Here is a 20,898-nt window from a genome sequence, read left to right on the forward strand (position 1 = left end):
ACCAAGATACTTTGTCCGGAAGTTTCGCCTTTTAATCTGAAGCGATTGTCTCTGAGATAGGTAAATACATTTACACTTACTACTTTTCTTCTTACAAAATCCGCAGACTAAAAAGTCCTTTACAGTCTCCTCTCACACTTCTAGTGTACAAACTGAACTGTTCTCTCTTATCAAATTAAATGTATTCACAGAACACGTACAGCACTAAAATACTACACCGTTAAATCCGTCATCGGGTTAAATAACTACATTATAATAAATTATGGGTACACCGACAGCCAAGGAATCATTGTTAAAATGTTTTTTTTTTGCTGCCATGATACTGTAAGATCCTCAGGTTATACATATTTACAGTTAAACTTCCGAGTCTCTGGTGGCTTTAACCGATTACCTCCCGGAAGTGATTGAGAAGTCACTTCTCCTTACAATATCGGTACGCTACCAGGAAAAAAAGATAAAGAGAATACACGAACTGAGGGCTTAGGGCGCTATCGTAATAGAGCACCAAATTCTCCTAACTTATTGACAAGGAAATGTATAGGGAAGGGATAATTGCGACTCAGATCCAAGGAGGTAAAAGGTTGAGAAACCATTTGAATAGGGTAACACACTGTACAACAAGAATGCAAGCCCATATTTCCCCAGGATTTCCCAAATGAAAAGAAAAAACTATAATTTAACCAAAAAATAGAATTAAACACTGGTAGGATTATTTTCTTTCGCTCCACGAGATCCCTCGGTGAATCCTAGGGATACTTGAGACTATCCCTTGGGAAATCCCTCGAGATTTTAAGACTATGAGTTGTGTGTTCATATCACAATACGAAAACACCACGATGCGAGGTGTGAAGCCAGTCACCAATCGCTCGACATTGAAAGCTCGTGATTAGCTTTAAGATCTAAGAATCCCTGCAAAACTTTCGAGTGCATTTCAATAAAGTGTCGTAAACCAAGGCCAAAGTAATCAGGTGATTTAATCATAAAAAAAAAAATATCAGAGGGAGCCAAAGAAAACTTAAAGTAAAAACAAGCACTTTGCCTTAAGCGTAAGGAAACTAAACGGACAAAATCGCGATTGGCCTCAGCTTCGCATCTGGTCGACCGAGAGAGGGTGGAGAGAATTTCCAGAGAGTTTTGTAATCGGAAAAAACTAACTGAAAATTGTTCTAATAGGGATCTTAAGCAACACCACGGCGACAATAAAGTGGTAAAACAAATGGCTTAAACGTCATCAGCAGAAAACAAATGAGCTTTTCGAGATTAACGACCAGCATGGCAACGTCAATGGTTTTCTAAAGAACTGGAGTTCTTCCATCACAGACTAAGAGCAACCTCTACAGGTCTCTTCTGCAAAACAGCTCAATGTGTGCTGCTTCTACAACAGGTCGCACTACCTCAATTGATCTTTGCGAAGATCAGTTTAAATTCATGTGACTTGCTTAGGGGACAAAAATTATGGTCGCAGGGACAAAAGTTTTTTCAACGAATCTCAATTTGAAACGAAGGGAAGTGTCGTTTCAACTCGTCTTCGAAACGTTCTGCGGTGACCTGGGGTTGGCTAGTGACGGCGCTCAAACCTGATGGATAAACGTGACGCGTAAGGTACATTATGCATGTTTACACATTCAAGAGGGAAAAAACTCGACAAAAAAAAAAACACGTCAATTGTTAGGTGTCACCGTCATATTTGCCTAAGCTCCATATTTCGGGAACCCGAGTTCACGGAGTACCAAAAGAAAACAAGTCAAGCCTCTGACAATCGCTGGCTCAGACGTACTTAGGCAAAAACTAAGTAACTGAGCCACTCAATTAGATTGTAGAAAAAGAAACAAACAAACAAACAAACTGACGGAAGGTTTCCCTAATTTATCCGACATTCTCGTGACGAAGCCCAATTAAGGGCAACATAAGACGATAATATACGAATTTCTCTGTACGATAAAATAAACTGTACGTTCTCGATAGCAAAACAGACTAAACAAATTATCACACCGTGATAAAGATATCCTGTAAACTTATTCGCCACCAAGCCGCAGAATTTACCTGTCTCATTGCACTTTTATATTTCAGCCAACACAATTAAGTATTTTTTCACTTTCACATTAAACTTAGTGCTACTCCCCTCTCCTTCCGCCAAAAAGGTCCGTAATTTCAAATCGGCAGAACGAGAGTTTTTTTCCAGAGTTTTGCGGGCGAATGGTGGCAAGAGCGGGGCAAATTCTGAGGCTGAAATCGTGCAGGGAGAGGAGGGGTTCTTTTCCACTCACGCGTGACCCGCGCTTAGCCATCTTTACTGGCTTGATTGAACCCGCAGAAAATTGCGTAAGCCAGTAATTGTCTTCTTTAGAGTCTGGAGCGAATGGATTGAAAACGAAAAAACACTCACCAAAGTAAAAAATGGCCCGCCTGTATTACTACCGAGAAAGTTCACTTTTAAGAAGAGCTTTCTGAATAAAATAACTGTTTCTCTGTCTGTGCAAGGTATTTATATTAAGATTCTTTTGTTTCTTTTGTGGTGGCAGCGTCTTCCTGTGATGCTTCTTTGTCCTTTTCAGTATCTTTCTCTTTTTTCACCTTTTCTTCCTTTTTCTCTTTATCTTTCTTGGCCCTCTTGGACGAATCTGCTGAGCGGCTACTGGAAAATAAAAATAAACGTTGTGTCTTCAGACAGTGGTACATATACGTGTTAGAACTGATCAAAAACTTACTTATCCTTATGTTATTGATGCATTTTCAAGAAAGTGGATGACAAGAAAGAAGAAAGTTTTCAAACTGAGAATTTTCATTCCAAGGCAGTCTTCGGGGTTATATCTTGAAATTAAAAAGTTCCAAAAACACAAAATGGCTAGGCACTGACAATACTGATACTTCTAGTGTCCAAGAAAAGGACCTGGAAATATTCAAGAGTTCTTTCGAAATAAGAAGATGTACAAGCAGTTTAGGCGTGTGTCGTATCAAAAAGAAATTTTAAATTCACGTCAAAGGTGAACCAGGATTGTACTGGTTTATCTTTACAACGTTATGTGATTGGTCCAGAAAACTTGCGGAGCCCATTCAACCAATCAGATGCAAAACCAAACTCATTTCCGTTTCTCCGCGCTTCAGGCTCTTTTTCCTTTTAATTAAGTCCCAGTCCTCATGAGCTCATTGCGATGTTAAATCTTTTTCCCATTGGCCGTTGTGATTGTTATGGTTTTAGCTTTACGACACTCAATTAAAATACACTTAGTTAAATAGAATTTCATTTCAATGCCATGAACTACTCACCTATCTGCGGCAGACCGTTTGGTTGTTGTCTTGACAGCTAGTTGGCCATCTTTTAAGTCTCTCACACCTGGCAGAATTAAGTCGACGCAGCATTATTTAACTTCACTTCGACAGAGGTGATAATTAAAATAAAACCCTCGGAGTACTTTAAATTGGGGCAGATACGTCAAATTACATTGAGTCAATCTGCTTAGTGTGACAACCAATTGCCTTTAGATCTAAGTAACGTAAGAGCTTTCAATAATCGTTTGGTAGGGTGGACCCATTCAAATGATGTAACAATAATGCGCAAAGGGACCAGGATGAATCAAGCCCAGAGAAAATTTACACAGATTGCAACTGAAGATCTTGGAAAATTTACGCTTATCATTGACCTACGCAGGGATGGAGAAATTTCTCACCTTGAAGCCACCTTACTTGAGTCGCCGGACCATAACTGGAAGAAAAATGAAGAAAAATAGTAATACATAAATAACACTTTAGTTTGAATATTTCCTTATCTTTCTTCAAACGAGTAAGCTGTGACTCAAAATGCAAAAGTAATAGCAGATGTATCTCCTCACCCTTTATCATTCTTAGCAGCAATTCTAAAGATAATAGCGGGCTTGGTAGAGAAGTCGATATGCGCGAAAGAGGAGTAAACTGATTTCAAACAACGTTAATGCAAACCTTGCTGATTTTAATAGCAGACGGGGCTCCAGGAAAACCTACCAAACAATAAAAAATAGTTTGAGTTTGAAAAACAAGAAAGAGCTGTGATATGATGTGACACGGGTGACAAAACATGAGTTGATACGGCATGACGTGAGTGGCGTGACAAAACATGGCATCGCCTGTCGGGCAAGACTGGAAAAAGATTGATGTATCGTGACAAAACCAAAACATTGTGTAACGTAAGGTGGGACATAACTGACTTGACACACCTTCAGCGACAACAATGTGCTATAATTTGAGTTGGTAGCTGGTAACTTATATCAGTGTCGAAAACACGCGATATCTTTCATAAGGCAGGCTTTGACATAAAGTGAAACACAAACATGAGAGACAGTCATAAATAAATCTGATCCCCAGGCAATAATAGAATAAAAGTAGAGAGTTCGTAGAAAGTTGGGCATCGCCATAATGCTGGCAACGTCCCATTCCAGCGGGATAATTGTTTTGGTGAGGATATTTTCTCCGCGTTTCTCTAACCAGCAAGAGGCCCTACAGAAGCTAAACACAAATTTCGTTTAAAGTTCACATATAAGCATCTTTTACCTGGCAGACACGTTTTAAAAGCCGACACATCACTAAATGGCCCTCTACCACATGCATTGATGGCCGCCACACGGAATTTATAAGCAGTCCCTGGTAGAAGTTCCTGTTTCTTTAAACTTTGTTCGGAGCTGCTTTCGACGTCAAGGTTTCCCTGAAAAAAGACAAACTACGTCAAAGAATGCTTTGCCCTTAGAAAAACAGCAAAAATTTGTAGGAAAATGTTTTTTTCTTCGAGCTGCATGAGGAAACCAAAAACTCAGCGGCCCGTGGAAGCGTTTTCTTTTAGTATCAGTTGAAAAGCGACGACCTCAACTGGCACAATGACACTTGCTCTTACCTCGATTTAAACTGTGATTAGCTCCCATGAGTGACTGAGACGGAATTTCCCCTTACAATATAGATACAATATAACGCAGGCAAGTGACGAAGATACAGAAACATATCAAATAGGGAATCGTTAATTGATCCCAACACCAAATTCTCTATAGTAACATCATAAGAACTGCATGGCAGACATTTTTGACTTGTATCAACACGTACCTCGTTACTTGTGCTGTCATTGGATAAATAGTAATGTGTGACCATCATGGAGATTCCCTTGACAATTCCCACATCATACCACTGATTTGAAGGCTGTAATTTCCTTGTATACGTTTGCTTGGCTGGCCTTTGTACCTGATCAGGTGAGTAAACACAACTGTTCTTTCAAGCATTCATAGATGTTTTACTCGTTAGTCAGAGGAAACACGATCGATTTTTAACTACATGGTAGAAAGTTCTATGTATCGTTTTCCCCCCGCGCATTTTCACCCATTGTAAAAGAGAAACTTCATTCCTAGCGAGTGAAAACGTTGTCAAATGGTGAAACCACGTGAGGTAATAACAATAAAAATACATATTATTATAAACTTTTGCCCGCTGCAGAACGTTAAGGTAATACTACCTTTGTTATTGTGGTGGATGTTATTGATCGATTAGTCGTCGCACTGACTCCACCATTTACAGTCGGTGTAAAAGCAGAGCTGACTTGAGACGGTTTGGTGCTGGCTGTTGCAGGCGATGTTGTCGTCATTTTGGCGGGAGAGGCCGCTGCGACAGTCGCAGCAGGTCTTGTAGATGACACCAGTGGAGACACAACTGCCACAGGAGTGCTACTGGACACTGATGTAGACACAAGAGGGGTCGACACTGCTGAAACCACCGGCGCCCCAGTCGCTGTGGTTGCTTTCACAATGCCGGCCGTTGACTTGACCATTCCCACAGTTGACACACTTGCCGCTCTAGACAACTGTGTCGAAGCAGGAGGCGCAGTGGATTGAGCAGATGTCACTCTTGCCACACTGACGGTAGAGAGGACTGGAGTTGGTGTTGAAACGGTTGCTATTGCTGTTGGGGCTGCAGGTTTGGTTGCGGGAGTACTGACTGATACTGCTGTCTTCAAGGGCTGCACACTTGATGTGACTACAGTAGTTGGACCTAGAGGAGAGGGGAGAGGGTACCTGTGTTATTTGTTTGGGTGTGTGCAGCATGCCTCTCAGAACCACTACCCCATCATACTCTATTCTGTGGCCAATTATCTACCCCATCTTAGTCCACTTTGGTGATGAAGTAACAACTTTTCAACCACAAACCTTCCCTTTTTTTTGGTCCCTAACTACTAGAAATTTCTTACACCCAGAACCTAGAAAATGTGCAACCCCCATAATGAGGATAAGGGCTCTTACCACTGTAACATTTCTGTTTATACTTACAGTTTCAACAAATTCAAACTTCTTCTTCTCATCGACCTCTTGAAGTTTGACAACATAATCAAGGGCAGACTGATGGAAAAGACGCTTCTCTGATTGAAGTAGTTGATCCACCTATGCAAAAAAAAAAAAAAAAAAAATAAGAAAAATACATCAAATATCCCTGATTAAATGCTACCATGAAAATAACTAAGTCAAGAATCTTGTGCACTCATGCCAAAAAAAATTCGCAAACTTATGTCCCCACTCTAGGTCCCCTGCCCTGCTAGTTACTTGAAAGGTAAAAAGAGAAAGTCGGCTCTTGAGCCAAGGTGCTAAAGCTTATTCCAGTCTCCATAGAATGAAGCTGCTAGGGGCATTGCCTCACCGCTATGTAGGCTAGCAGTCCATCACATGTTACCACTGCCCCTTCCCCACCCCCACCTGCATTTTACTAGGCTTCACTGATACCTATTTGTACTCCTGGGTGGAGAGAGTCAAAGTGAGACTGAAGAATCTTGCTCAACCCTTAAATTCCAAAAAAGCGACCAAGAAAAAAATTCTCCTTACAATATCTATACAAAATCAAGCAGACAAGTGATGACAATTAAGAAATATTTTGAATTAAGGGTGTATTTGTTGATCTAATAAGTAAATCTCCAAACTGAAATCATAAGAATTGTATTGCAGACAGTAAGGAGAATTACTAAAGAGATCTTGGAAGAGAAAGGGTTAAAATCATAAGAGAGTGACCCCCACCTCTTAAACACACAAAAACACCAGCCTGTTGTGTATCCCAACATTTACTACTAGTAAAATTATCTAAATACTACAAACCTCACTCAGAATGGTTTCTTTCTTCTTGTAAGAAAGATTCAAGTAGTTCTGAACTGTTAAACAATATTCTTCTGTCTGCTTGTCAAATTTCTTTTTTTCCTCCTACAGAGAAATGTTAGTTTTTTTATGTGATGTAAAGTATAAATATATGATATAAAATACCTCAAACAAAGTAAAAAAGAGAAGGGAGAAACACTATTACACATGATCTGAACTTTAAGCCCTGAGTGACCAGCATCTAATTTCTCCTTACAATAATAGTGTTGAATCATTCATTTAAGATAATCAGCATTTAACAAATTATCACCAACCTAATGAGCTCTGATTGTTTAATGAATTCTTCTTGTCAGTAACCAAAGAAAATGTAAAGAGTACAGTATGAAGAATATAGATACTGATGTCAGAGTGTAAAGGTTTAACATAGTGTCTGCCTAATATCCTGAATCTCAAACTTAAGAGGGTGCTCAAAATTTAATTTCCTTATAAAATTCCAAAAGCTACCTCTGGTAAATTTAATGGCAACAAGCCATTTTTAAGGGGAAGTTGTAAAGCAGAATTCCACATTACCAGTCATTCTTTTGTCAAACCTTATGATTCACTTCAAATAATAATGTGAAACAAGAAACAAAGTACCAACAATATACCTTTGCTCCTCCAATCTGCTCTCTCCTAAATATCTCTAGCGGTACTATCAGCTGGGAATTTGCATGGTTTAACTAGAAGGAAAAAGTGCTCACTATATAACAATGAATCTTGAATATCTTGACCCAGAAGGAAGACCCACAAAGATGGGAAAAATGGGAAATATGAAGGAAATGAACAAAGACTTGGGAAATATCACTTTTTGTGGCCTGAGATTATTGATTTAAGATGATGATAATCATTACTATTATGATATTAATTGTCATACGAGAAGAAAACCATATTACCATTCTTTCTCGTTCATCTTCAACACTATTGATCATGCTAGCAAATTCCTTCAGCAAATCAGCTATAATGGAAAAAAAAAACAGTTTTTGAACAAAACTGCAGCAAATTTAAAACAAATGCATCATACTTTTGGGACCAAATTGTATATCATAGAATTCACTTTTTTAAAAAAGGATTACTAAATTTGTCAGGAAACTGGTGTCAAAGCAAGAGAAACTGCAATAATTATTGCCCAGACTGGAATTGGTGATTAACTGAGATAAGTGACTGATTGACCTTATTAAAGATTCAACTCACCAATAATCATCTCATCATCAGTCTCTACTTCACCAATGCATTCCAACCCAAAGCCATTCAGCACATTTGCAAAGCTACGTTGTGCTTTGGATAAATCTAGACAAGAGACGAATCGATGTTTGTACACAAAGAGGATACATTTCCTTGCCTAAGCCATATAGCTATCTACAAACCAGACAGATATGGACTCAGCCTCTTTACTTCTGAAATTTGTCAGCGGGAACAGATTGAGACTATTTGCATCTTGTACACCCTCTTGAATTGGGTCTGGGGTTTTCTTTTTTTTCGGTAGATGAGAGAACTTTTTGGTCAATAAAGTTTGTGATTCGTAATTGCATAATTCCCTGTTTCAGAAGGTTTCTTAAGATGGATGATACCTTCTTCCTCACGGCAAAAAAACAAGCGTTCACCGTACGGAAAACGAAGGTTGAATTTACGGAAAACGTGGCAATTTACTATCGTTTACCCGTGTTTTGCCTACGGAAAATCCGACGTTTTCTGCGCGTTTTCGCATCGGTGAATCCCAGTATTCGTTCCATTATTCGGTAGTTTTCCTTTGCGGTAAATGCAGGTAAACAATTCATTTTCCGGCATTAACCGCTCGGTTAACACATGGCAAACAGCGTGTTTTCCTTTCGTTCATTGGCATTTTCCGAGTGAACAACAACGTATTCACCGGAGTTAACAGCTGAAAACACGCATTTTCCGGGAAGGTTAATGTGTGTAAATACGGGAAAACATAATATTTTCCAGAGTTTGCAGTTCGTATAACGCATAGAAAATGCCATGTTTTCTTTTGTTCGCAACCATTTTACGCCCGGTGAACGAAATGTTCACAAGAATTATCCAGTCGAAAGCATGCATTTTCCAACGTTTTTCCGCAATAGTGAATTCGAGAAATTTCGTGAAAACGCATTTTCAGGCGTTTTACCTTTTATTGTTGTTCGGTTAATCTATGGAAAACAACATGTATTCTGCCATTTACAGCCATTTTGCGCATTCCAACGTTATGTTCACTGGTATTAACCAGTCGAAAGCATGCATTTTCCGGTATTTTCTGTAACGGTGAATTCGTGCAAGGGATGCATTTTCCCGCGTTTACTGCCGCACGGTCAATTACTGTTCGTTGTATTTCACTTCCTGGACTCAGCTCTACTGCAGGTTCTCAAAGCATTTTGTCCTATTTCCCTCTCCCAGACAGGATTAGCACTCCTTTAATAATTCTTATCAAGTTTATTAATGCACAATGATGTTAGCGGTGCAATTTTTTCAGAGTCCAAAACGGAGCCTGATAACAATCATGTTTGTCATCCTTATTTCACTTTACACATTTTTTCTCTCTAAATCCAAAAGAGGCAAAACTTAACCCGTACAGTATAACTGATATTATAAAATTGGAAGGATGACTGTCTGAAAAATTATGTGCGGGTCTATATATACAAACTATAAACATTTTGCAAAAATGAGTGTCAAGGTTTGAAGAAAATATAATTATGTGAACTTCATGTGCTGAGGGAATCAAGGCAACATTCTGAGAATACCACCTTACATTTAATTTTATACCTTAGATCTATTTTAAAAACTTCTAATGTTTGAAATTGCAACTGAAGAATAAATTTAATTGACAGAATTTTCTTAAACCTTAACTGTGAAGGCTGCATGTATGTTTGACTCTGATATATTAATTATAACAGTTTGAGCCAAATTTGGAAATCATTGAAACTTCTAAAATATTTACTTAAAGAGAAAATATTTACTTGGACTGAGAAAATCTTGGAGTACTCCATCTGATGGAGAACAAGAGCACTCTAAAAGGAAGAATGAAAATTGCAGCCACCTCTAAAATAGCAGATATGTCAAGGATTTTGGGCTCTTTAAAATGAGCATGATAAATTTTTCTCACTAATAAAAATTCACTTAAATGCACAATTCTGTGATAATGTAGTGTGATAATGTTCAAAAATCTATTCATATAATGTGAATTGTTTGCCAAAAAACACCTGCATTCAATCCTGGACATAAGTGCCAAATGGTGGTCAGGGAAGGCAAAATATTCTAGAAACTGATTTCACTATCCACTGACAATAACTTAAATGTAGGCTGCTCAATTACTTAAATTGCTCAAAATATTACATGTTATACATGTATATGTTTACAGTCTTCAAACTCTCTTGTAATCAACCATGATTGTACAGAAGTCTCACTTCACATTTGCCAACTAAGGTGGTTTCTTGTGAGAAAATTGAAATCAGCAAATTGTCAAATTAAAAACTAAATTCAGACAGAATAAAAGAATGGAGATGGTAGACCTACATCATCTGTATAATTGGGTAGAAATATAGCAACTTCATAAGAGATGGTCCTAGGGAAGAGAGTTGAGTGACTGTATACTAAAATTAAAATTAAATTTAGGTGGTGGCCCAGAGCAATTTTTCTGGGATCTCTCTACTATTTCTATGACTTGGTCTACCAACCCTTCTGTTCACTGACTGCCTCTTTTGCTGACTTGTCATGGAAGACTTATACCTCTGGTCTAGTATATGGAAGAAGTTGGTAACTTCTTCTGTCCTCCAGGTAAGGGGCCTTGTTACCATTGATGTGGGATCTTCTTCATCAGACTCGTCTGAAGAGACAAGACTAGGATGCAGGGCCTCGAAAATTGGTTGTCTCTTCTCTTCTTCACTTGCCACTTTGAGTCTCTTATCCAGTTTCTAAAAGGGAAAATGTGAAATAAGTTTTTATAATACCGAATGATGAGCAATTCCTACAATAAAACATTTATAAAGCCCTTGTGTCACTGGTCAGAGTTGTTCTTGGCATAAAATGTTTTGTATCAGCAGATCTACAGTGTAATTTGAACCTTACCCTGTTTTTAGATCAAACTTGAATTCAAACCTTTTGAAATTTACTCAAACATACAAGCTGATAAGATAATAGAGTGTTAAAGAGCCAAACAATTTTTTTTACCCTTTTAATTCTTTGTCGCTTCTTTTGCTCCCTCTGATAATGCTCGTAAGTACCATTTTCTTCCTGTCGTCTACGTTTCTTTGATGATGCAAAGTTTTGAGAAATAGCATCTGAAAGGAAAGGTAAGTACGCCACAATCAGTTATATGAAAAATATTGTCAGTTTTCAGGGTTGTAGTGAGCAAGGGGCAAGATGAGGCACTTGTCTCAAAAAAATTCAACCCAAAGTTAAAGACAAATTGTGTTTATTTGGCAAAACAATCCCCATTAATCAATAATCTTTTTTAATGTAGCTAGCTTAATATTTTTTCCTTGACCAAATGGTCTATTTTTGTATTTTTCATACTAATTAAAATTGTTTTGAAATTTTATTTGTGTTCCTCCAAACCAGACTCTTTTGCCATCAGGAAGTTAAGGTCCCTTGCCTCGTTATTTTTTTCCGCTCAGCAGTATGCTTTGACATGAGTCTTTCACTTCGGAGCAGACCTCACTTTAGATTGTTTTCAAGGCATTGTCGAATTTTGAAAGTATTTTTTTGCCTTCATTTGATTCTATTGACATGCAAAAATACCTTTAGTGGTCTTAACATTATTTCAAAACCTAAACAATGCAATCCTTCTTTTCCTTGAAGTTTTTTTTTTTTGTGGTTGTCCAGAGGTCCAACATCATAGATGGTCATTTGATATGCTTTCTGTGAAGTGGAAATTTCTTGTAGAGGAAAAAAAATTGCAATACCACTATGGAGGCACTCTAAAGAGCTTTGCTTGCCATTTTTAATTAGTTGACAGAAGTTAGGATCATGACACTAGTCAAGAGGATTTTAAATAGTCCCTTTGTCCACTCAAGGGGCAATAAGATAAATTTGAAACCTTCTGAAACAGGGAATTATGCAATTACGAATCACAAACTTTATTGACCAAAAAGTTCTCTCATCTACCAAAAAAAAAGAAAACCCCAGACCCAATTCAAGAGGGTGTACAAGATGCAAATAGTCTCAATCTGTTCCCGCTGACAAATTTCAGAAGTAAAGAGGCTGAGTCCATATCTGTCTGGTTTGTAGATAGCTATATGGCTTAGGCAAGGAAATGTATCCTCTTTGTGTACAAACATCGATTCGTCTCTTGTCTAGATTTATCCAAAGCACAACGTAGCTTTGCAAATGTGCTGAATGGCTTTGGGTTGGAATGCATTGGTGAAGTAGAGACTGATGATGAGATGATTATTGGTGAGTTGAATCTTTAATAAGGTCAATCAGTCACTTATCTCAGTTAATCACCAATTCCAGTCTGGGCAATAATTATTGCAGTTTCTCTTGCTTTGACACCAGTTTCCTGACAAATTTAGTAATCCTTTTTTAAAAAAGTGAATTCTATGATATACAATTTGGTCCCAAAAGTATGATGCATTTGTTTTAAATTTGCTGCAGTTTTGTTCAAAAACTGTTTTTTTTTTCCATTATAGCTGATTTGCTGAAGGAATTTGCTAGCATGATCAATAGTGTTGAAGATGAACGAGAAAGAATGGTAATATGGTTTTCTTCTCGTATGACAATTAATATCATAATAGTAATGATTATCATCATCTTAAATCAATAATCTCAGGCCACAAAAAGTGATATTTCCCAAGTCTTTGTTCATTTCCTTCATATTTCCCATTTTTCCCATCTTTGTGGGTCTTCCTTCTGGGTCAAGATATTCAAGATTCATTGTTATATAGTGAGCACTTTTTCCTTCTAGTTAAACCATGCAAATTCCCAGCTGATAGTACCGCTAGAGATATTTAGGAGAGAGCAGATTGGAGGAGCAAAGGTATATTGTTGGTACTTTGTTTCTTGTTTCACATTATTATTTGAAGTGAATCATAAGGTTTGACAAAAGAATGACTGGTAATGTGGAATTCTGCTTTACAACTTCCCCTTAAAAATGGCTTGTTGCCATTAAATTTACCAGAGGTAGCTTTTGGAATTTTATAAGGAAATTAAATTTTGAGCACCCTCTTAAGTTTGAGATTCAGGATATTAGGCAGACACTATGTTAAACCTTTACACTCTGACATCAGTATCTATATTCTTCATACTGTACTCTTTACATTTTCTTTGGTTACTGACAAGAAGAATTCATTAAACAATCAGAGCTCATTAGGTTGGTGATAATTTGTTAAATGCTGATTATCTTAAATGAATGATTCAACACTATTATTGTAAGGAGAAATTAGATGCTGGTCACTCAGGGCTTAAAGTTCAGATCATGTGTAATAGTGTTTCTCCCTTCTCTTTTTTACTTTGTTTGAGGTATTTTATATCATATATTTATACTTTACATCACATAAAAAAACTAACATTTCTCTGTAGGAGGAAAAAAAGAAATTTGACAAGCAGACAGAAGAATATTGTTTAACAGTTCAGAACTACTTGAATCTTTCTTACAAGAAGAAAGAAACCATTCTGAGTGAGGTTTGTAGTATTTAGATAATTTTACTAGTAGTAAATGTTGGGATACACAACAGGCTGGTGTTTTTGTGTGTTTAAGAGGTGGGGGTCACTCTCTTATGATTTTAACCCTTTCTCTTCCAAGATCTCTTTAGTAATTCTCCTTACTGTCTGCAATACAATTCTTATGATTTCAGTTTGGAGATTTACTTATTAGATCAACAAATACACCCTTAATTCAAAATATTTCTTAATTGTCATCACTTGTCTGCTTGATTTTGTATAGATATTGTAAGGAGAATTTTTTTCTTGGTCGCTTTTTTGGAATTTAAGGGTTGAGCAAGATTCTTCAGTCTCACTTTGACTCTCTCCACCCAGGAGTACAAATAGGTATCAGTGAAGCCTAGTAAAATGCAGGTGGGGGTGGGGAAGGGGCAGTGGTAACATGTGATGGACTGCTAGCCTACATAGCGGTGAGGCAATGCCCCTAGCAGCTTCATTCTATGGAGACTGGAATAAGCTTTAGCACCTTGGCTCAAGAGCCGACTTTCTCTTTTTACCTTTCAAGTAACTAGCAGGGGACCTAGAGTGGGGACATAAGTTTGCGAATTTTTTTTGGCATGAGTGCACAAGATTCTTGACTTAGTTATTTTCATGGTAGCATTTAATCAGGGATATTTGATGTATTTTTCTTATTTTTTTTTTTTTTTGCATAGGCGGATCAACTACTTCAATCAGAGAAGCGTCTTTTCCATCAGTCTGCCCTTGATTATGTTGTCAAACTTCAAGAGGTCGATGAGAAGAAGAAGTTTGAATTTGTTGAAACTGTAAGTATAAACAGAAATGTTACAGTGGTAAGAGCCCTTATCCTCATTATGGGGGTTGCACATTTTCTAGGTTCTGGGTGTAAGAAATTTCTAGTAAGTAGGGACCAAAAAAAAGGGAAGGTTTGTGGTTGAAAAGTTGTTACTTCATCACCAGAATGGACTAAGATGGGGTAGATAATTGGCCACAGAATAGAGTATGATGGGGTAGTGGTTCTGAGAGGCATGCTGCACACACCCAAACAAATAACACAGGTACCCTCTCCCCTCTCCTCTAGGTCCAACTACTGTAGTCACATCAAGTGTGCAGCCCTTGAAGACAGCAGTATCAGTCAGTACTCCCGCAACCAAACCTGCAGCCCCAACAGCAATAGCAACCGTTTCAACACCAACTCCAGTCCTCTCTACCGTCAGTGTGGCAAGAGTGACATCTGCTCAATCCACTGCGCCTCCTGCTTCGACACAGTTGTCTAGAGCGGCAAGTGTGTCAACTGTGGGAATGGTCAAGTCAACGGCCGGCATTGTGAAAGCAACCACAGCGACTGGGGCGCCGGTGGTTTCAGCAGTGTCGACCCCTCTTGTGTCTACATCAGTGTCCAGTAGCACTCCTGTGGCAGTTGTGTCTCCACTGGTGTCATCTACAAGACCTGCTGCGACTGTCGCAGCGGCCTCTCCCGCCAAAATGACGACAACATCGCCTGCAACAGCCAGCACCAAACCGTCTCAAGTCAGCTCTGCTTTTACACCGACTGTAAATGGTGGAGTCAGTGCGACGACTAATCGATCAATAACATCCACCACAATAACAAAGGTAGTATTACCTTAACGTTCTGCAGCGGGCAAAAGTTTATAATAATATGTATTTTTATTGTTATTACCTCACGTGGTTTCACCATTTGACAACGTTTTCACTCGCTAGGAATGAAGTTTCTCTTTTACAATGGGTGAAAATGCGCGGGGGGAAAACGATACATAGAACTTTCTACCATGTAGTTAAAAATCGATCGTGTTTCCTCTGACTAACGAGTAAAACATCTATGAATGCTTGAAAGAACAGTTGTGTTTACTCACCTGATCAGGTACAAAGGCCAGCCAAGCAAACGTATACAAGGAAATTACAGCCTTCAAATCAGTGGTATGATGTGGGAATTGTCAAGGGAATCTCCATGATGGTCACACATTACTATTTATCCAATGACAGCACAAGTAACGAGGTACGTGTTGATACAAGTCAAAAATGTCTGCCATGCAGTTCTTATGATGTTACTATAGAGAATTTGGTGTTGGGATCAATTAACGATTCCCTATTTGATATGTTTCTGTATCTTCGTCACTTGCCTGCGTTATATTGTATCTATATTGTAAGGGGAAATTCCGTCTCGGTCACTCATGGGAGCTAATCACAGTTTAAATCGAGGTAAGAGCAAGTGTCATTGTGCCAGTTGAGGTCGTCGCTTTTCAACTGATACTAAAAGAAAACGCTTCCACGGGCCGCTGAGTTTTTGGTTTCCTCATGCAGCTCGAAGAAAAAAACATTTTCCTACAAATTTTTGCTGTTTTTCTAAGGGCAAAGCATTCTTTGACGTAGTTTGTCTTTTTTCAGGGAAACCTTGACGTCGAAAGCAGCTCCGAACAAAGTTTAAAGAAACAGGAACTTCTACCAGGGACTGCTTATAAATTCCGTGTGGCGGCCATCAATGCATGTGGTAGAGGGCCATTTAGTGATGTGTCGGCTTTTAAAACGTGTCTGCCAGGTAAAAGATGCTTATATGTGAACTTTAAACGAAATTTGTGTTTAGCTTCTGTAGGGCCTCTTGCTGGTTAGAGAAACGCGGAGAAAATATCCTCACCAAAACAATTATCCCGCTGGAATGGGACGTTGCCAGCATTATGGCGATGCCCAACTTTCTACGAACTCTCTACTTTTATTCTATTATTGCCTGGGGATCAGATTTATTTATGACTGTCTCTCATGTTTGTGTTTCACTTTATGTCAAAGCCTGCCTTATGAAAGATATCGCGTGTTTTCGACACTGATATAAGTTACCAGCTACCAACTCAAATTATAGCACATTGTTGTCGCTGAAGGTGTGTCAAGTCAGTTATGTCCCACCTTACGTTACACAATGTTTTGGTTTTGTCACGATACATCAATCTTTTTCCAGTCTTGCCCGACAGGCGATGCCATGTTTTGTCACGCCACTCACGTCATGCCGTATCAACTCATGTTTTGTCACCCGTGTCACATCATATCACAGCTCTTTCTTGTTTTTCAAACTCAAACTATTTTTTATTGTTTGGTAGGTTTTCCTGGAGCCCCGTCTGCTATTAAAATCAGCAAGGTTTGCATTAACGTTGTTTGAAATCAGTTTACTCCTCTTTCGCGCATATCGACTTCTCTACCAAGCCCGCTATTATCTTTAGAATTGCTGCTAAGAATGATAAAGGGTGAGGAGATACATCTGCTATTACTTTTGCATTTTGAGTCACAGCTTACTCGTTTGAAGAAAGATAAGGAAATATTCAAACTAAAGTGTTATTTATGTATTACTATTTTTCTTCATTTTTCTTCCAGTTATGGTCCGGCGACTCAAGTAAGGTGGCTTCAAGGTGAGAAATTTCTCCATCCCTGCGTAGGTCAATGATAAGCGTAAATTTTCCAAGATCTTCAGTTGCAATCTGTGTAAATTTTCTCTGGGCTTGATTCATCCTGGTCCCTTTGCGCATTATTGTTACATCATTTGAATGGGTCCACCCTACCAAACGATTATTGAAAGCTCTTACGTTACTTAGATCTAAAGGCAATTGGTTGTCACACTAAGCAGATTGACTCAATGTAATTTGACGTATCTGCCCCAATTTAAAGTACTCCGAGGGTTTTATTTTAATTATCACCTCTGTCGAAGTGAAGTTAAATAATGCTGCGTCGACTTAATTCTGCCAGGTGTGAGAGACTTAAAAGATGGCCAACTAGCTGTCAAGACAACAACCAAACGGTCTGCCGCAGATAGGTGAGTAGTTCATGGCATTGAAATGAAATTCTATTTAACTAAGTGTATTTTAATTGAGTGTCGTAAAGCTAAAACCATAACAATCACAACGGCCAATGGGAAAAAGATTTAACATCGCAATGAGCTCATGAGGACTGGGACTTAATTAAAAGGAAAAAGAGCCTGAAGCGCGGAGAAACGGAAATGAGTTTGGTTTTGCATCTGATTGGTTGAATGGGCTCCGCAAGTTTTCTGGACCAATCACATAACGTTGTAAAGATAAACCAGTACAATCCTGGTTCACCTTTGACGTGAATTTAAAATTTCTTTTTGATACGACACACGCCTAAACTGCTTGTACATCTTCTTATTTCGAAAGAACTCTTGAATATTTCCAGGTCCTTTTCTTGGACACTAGAAGTATCAGTATTGTCAGTGCCTAGCCATTTTGTGTTTTTGGAACTTTTTAATTTCAAGATATAACCCCGAAGACTGCCTTGGAATGAAAATTCTCAGTTTGAAAACTTTCTTCTTTCTTGTCATCCACTTTCTTGAAAATGCATCAATAACATAAGGATAAGTAAGTTTTTGATCAGTTCTAACACGTATATGTACCACTGTCTGAAGACACAACGTTTATTTTTATTTTCCAGTAGCCGCTCAGCAGATTCGTCCAAGAGGGCCAAGAAAGATAAAGAGAAAAAGGAAGAAAAGGTGAAAAAAGAGAAAGATACTGAAAAGGACAAAGAAGCATCACAGGAAGACGCTGCCACCACAAAAGAAACAAAAGAATCTTAATATAAATACCTTGCACAGACAGAGAAACAGTTATTTTATTCAGAAAGCTCTTCTTAAAAGTGAACTTTCTCGGTAGTAATACAGGCGGGCCATTTTTTACTTTGGTGAGTGTTTTTTCGTTTTCAATCCATTCGCTCCAGACTCTAAAGAAGACAATTACTGGCTTACGCAATTTTCTGCGGGTTCAATCAAGCCAGTAAAGATGGCTAAGCGCGGGTCACGCGTGAGTGGAAAAGAACCCCTCCTCTCCCTGCACGATTTCAGCCTCAGAATTTGCCCCGCTCTTGCCATCATTCGCCCGCAAAACTCTGGAAAAAAACTCTCGTTCTGCCGATTTGAAATTACGGACCTTTTTGGCGGAAGGAGAGGGGAGTAGCACTAAGTTTAATGTGAAAGTGAAAAAATACTTAATTGTGTTGGCTGAAATATAAAAGTGCAATGAGACAGGTAAATTCTGCGGCTTGGTGGCGAATAAGTTTACAGGATATCTTTATCACGGTGTGATAATTTGTTTAGTCTGTTTTGCTATCGAGAACGTACAGTTTATTTTATCGTACAGAGAAATTCGTATATTATCGTCTTATGTTGCCCTTAATTGGGCTTCGTCACGAGAATGTCGGATAAATTAGGGAAACCTTCCGTCAGTTTGTTTGTTTGTTTGTTTCTTTTTCTACAATCTAATTGAGTGGCTCAGTTACTTAGTTTTTGCCTAAGTACGTCTGAGCCAGCGATTGTCAGAGGCTTGACTTGTTTTCTTTTGGTACTCCGTGAACTCGGGTTCCCGAAATATGGAGCTTAGGCAAATATGACGGTGACACCTAACAATTGACGTGTTTTTTTTTTTGTCGAGTTTTTTCCCTCTTGAATGTGTAAACATGCATAATGTACCTTACGCGTCACGTTTATCCATCAGGTTTGAGCGCCGTCACTAGCCAACCCCAGGTCACCGCAGAACGTTTCGAAGACGAGTTGAAACGACACTTCCCTTCGTTTCAAATTGAGATTCGTTGAAAAAACTTTTGTCCCTGCGACCATAATTTTTGTCCCCTAAGCAAGTCACATGAATTTAAACTGATCTTCGCAAAGATCAATTGAGGTAGTGCGACCTGTTGTAGAAGCAGCACACATTGAGCTGTTTTGCAGAAGAGACCTGTAGAGGTTGCTCTTAGTCTGTGATGGAAGAACTCCAGTTCTTTAGAAAACCATTGACGTTGCCATGCTGGTCGTTAATCTCGAAAAGCTCATTTGTTTTCTGCTGATGACGTTTAAGCCATTTGTTTTACCACTTTATTGTCGCCGTGGTGTTGCTTAAGATCCCTATTAGAACAATTTTCAGTTAGTTTTTTCCGATTACAAAACTCTCTGGAAATTCTCTCCACCCTCTCTCGGTCGACCAGATGCGAAGCTGAGGCCAATCGCGATTTTGTCCGTTTAGTTTCCTTACGCTTAAGGCAAAGTGCTTGTTTTTACTTTAAGTTTTCTTTGGCTCCCTCTGATATTTTTTTTTTTATGATTAAATCACCTGATTACTTTGGCCTTGGTTTACGACACTTTATTGAAATGCACTCGAAAGTTTTGCAGGGATTCTTAGATCTTAAAGCTAATCACGAGCTTTCAATGTCGAGCGATTGGTGACTGGCTTCACACCTCGCATCGTGGTGTTTTCGTATTGTGATATGAACACACAACTCATAGTCTTAAAATCTCGAGGGATTTCCCAAGGGATAGTCTCAAGTATCCCTAGGATTCACCGAGGGATCTCGTGGAGCGAAAGAAAATAATCCTACCAGTGTTTAATTCTATTTTTTGGTTAAATTATAGTTTTTTCTTTTCATTTGGGAAATCCTGGGGAAATATGGGCTTGCATTCTTGTTGTACAGTGTGTTACCCTATTCAAATGGTTTCTCAACCTTTTACCTCCTTGGATCTGAGTCGCAATTATCCCTTCCCTATACATTTCCTTGTCAATAAGTTAGGAGAATTTGGTGCTCTATTACGATAGCGCCCTAAGCCCTCAGTTCGTGTATTCTCTTTATCTTTTTTTCCTGGTAGCGTACCGATATTGTAAGGAGAAGTGACTTCTCAATCACTTCCGGGAGGTAATCGGTTAAAGCCACCAGAGACTCGGAAGTTTAACTGTAAATATGTATAACCTGAGGATCTTACAGTATCATGGCAGCAAAAAAAAAAACATTTTAACAATGATTCCTTGGCTGTCGGTGTACCCATAATTTATTATAATGTAGTTATTTAACCCGATGACGGATTTAACGGTGTAGTATTTTAGTGCTGTACGTGTTCTGTGAATACATTTAATTTGATAAGAGAGAACAGTTCAGTTTGTACACTAGAAGTGTGAGAGGAGACTGTAAAGGACTTTTTAGTCTGCGGATTTTGTAAGAAGAAAAGTAGTAAGTGTAAATGTATTTACCTATCTCAGAGACAATCGCTTCAGATTAAAAGGCGAAACTTCCGGACAAAGTATCTTGGTTGCTTTTGGGTGACTTTTTTCGTGCAGATTTGTTTAGCATCTCGTATAGGACGCGGTCGTTTAGGAATTTATTAAGGTTCATGTTA

The 20,898-nt window shown here is 38.5% G+C and overlaps 4 protein-coding genes and 1 long non-coding RNA gene across 6 annotated transcripts; 2 read left to right on the forward strand and 3 right to left on the reverse strand.

Annotated features, from left to right (window-relative positions):
* Positions 1-7: 7 nt before the first annotated feature.
* Positions 8-5,988, reverse strand: LOC149035813 (uncharacterized). The gene is made up of 7 exons (XM_089192412.1): positions 5,468-5,988; positions 5,065-5,199; positions 4,525-4,675; positions 3,937-3,974; positions 3,669-3,703; positions 3,268-3,334; positions 8-2,635 (listed from the first exon to the last, which is right to left on the reverse strand). The coding sequence occupies exons 1-6, from the start codon at positions 5,777-5,779 to the stop codon at positions 3,268-3,270; spliced, it is 738 nt and encodes a 245-aa protein (XP_089048538.1). The 5' UTR covers positions 5,780-5,988; the 3' UTR covers positions 8-2,635.
* Positions 5,867-8,593, reverse strand: LOC149035814 (rho GTPase-activating protein 42-like). The gene is made up of 6 exons (XM_089192413.1): positions 8,316-8,593; positions 8,018-8,079; positions 7,733-7,804; positions 7,089-7,190; positions 6,249-6,386; positions 5,867-6,000 (listed from the first exon to the last, which is right to left on the reverse strand). The coding sequence occupies exons 1-6, from the start codon at positions 8,323-8,325 to the stop codon at positions 5,986-5,988; spliced, it is 399 nt and encodes a 132-aa protein (XP_089048539.1). The 5' UTR covers positions 8,326-8,593; the 3' UTR covers positions 5,867-5,985.
* Positions 8,594-10,345: 1,752 nt separating this feature from the next.
* On the reverse strand, positions 10,346-11,560 carry LOC149035815 (uncharacterized). The gene is made up of 2 exons (XR_016182568.1): positions 11,283-11,560; positions 10,346-11,026 (listed from the first exon to the last, which is right to left on the reverse strand). It is a non-coding gene; the product is annotated as an uncharacterized LOC149035815 (long non-coding RNA).
* An 834-nt stretch (positions 11,561-12,394) lies between these two features.
* LOC149035816 (rho GTPase-activating protein 42-like) lies at positions 12,395-14,953 on the forward strand. 2 transcript variants are annotated; one of them, XM_089192424.1, is made up of 6 exons: positions 12,395-12,506; positions 12,743-12,804; positions 13,018-13,089; positions 13,632-13,733; positions 14,426-14,536; positions 14,812-14,953. In XM_089192424.1, exons 1-6 carry the CDS (start codon positions 12,497-12,499, stop codon positions 14,824-14,826), a joined length of 372 nt encoding a protein of 123 aa, XP_089048550.1. In that variant the 5' UTR covers positions 12,395-12,496; the 3' UTR covers positions 14,827-14,953. The 2 variants fall into 2 exon arrangements, with proteins under 2 accessions (XP_089048550.1, XP_089048549.1); XM_089192423.1 differs by having other exon boundaries at positions 14,426-14,563; positions 14,812-14,945.
* On the forward strand, positions 14,824-20,805 carry LOC149035817 (uncharacterized). The gene is made up of 7 exons (XM_089192416.1): positions 14,824-15,344; positions 15,613-15,747; positions 16,137-16,287; positions 16,838-16,875; positions 17,109-17,143; positions 17,478-17,544; positions 18,177-20,805. Exons 1-6 carry the CDS (start codon positions 15,033-15,035, stop codon positions 17,542-17,544), a joined length of 738 nt encoding a protein of 245 aa, XP_089048542.1. The 5' UTR covers positions 14,824-15,032; the 3' UTR covers positions 18,177-20,805.
* The last annotated feature ends 93 nt before the right edge of the window (positions 20,806-20,898 follow it).

Source organism: Pocillopora damicornis, chromosome 13, assembly GCF_964200805.1.
Source record: "Pocillopora damicornis chromosome 13, jaPocDami1.2, whole genome shotgun sequence".
Classification (NCBI taxonomy): domain Eukaryota; kingdom Metazoa; phylum Cnidaria; class Anthozoa; order Scleractinia; family Pocilloporidae; genus Pocillopora; species Pocillopora damicornis.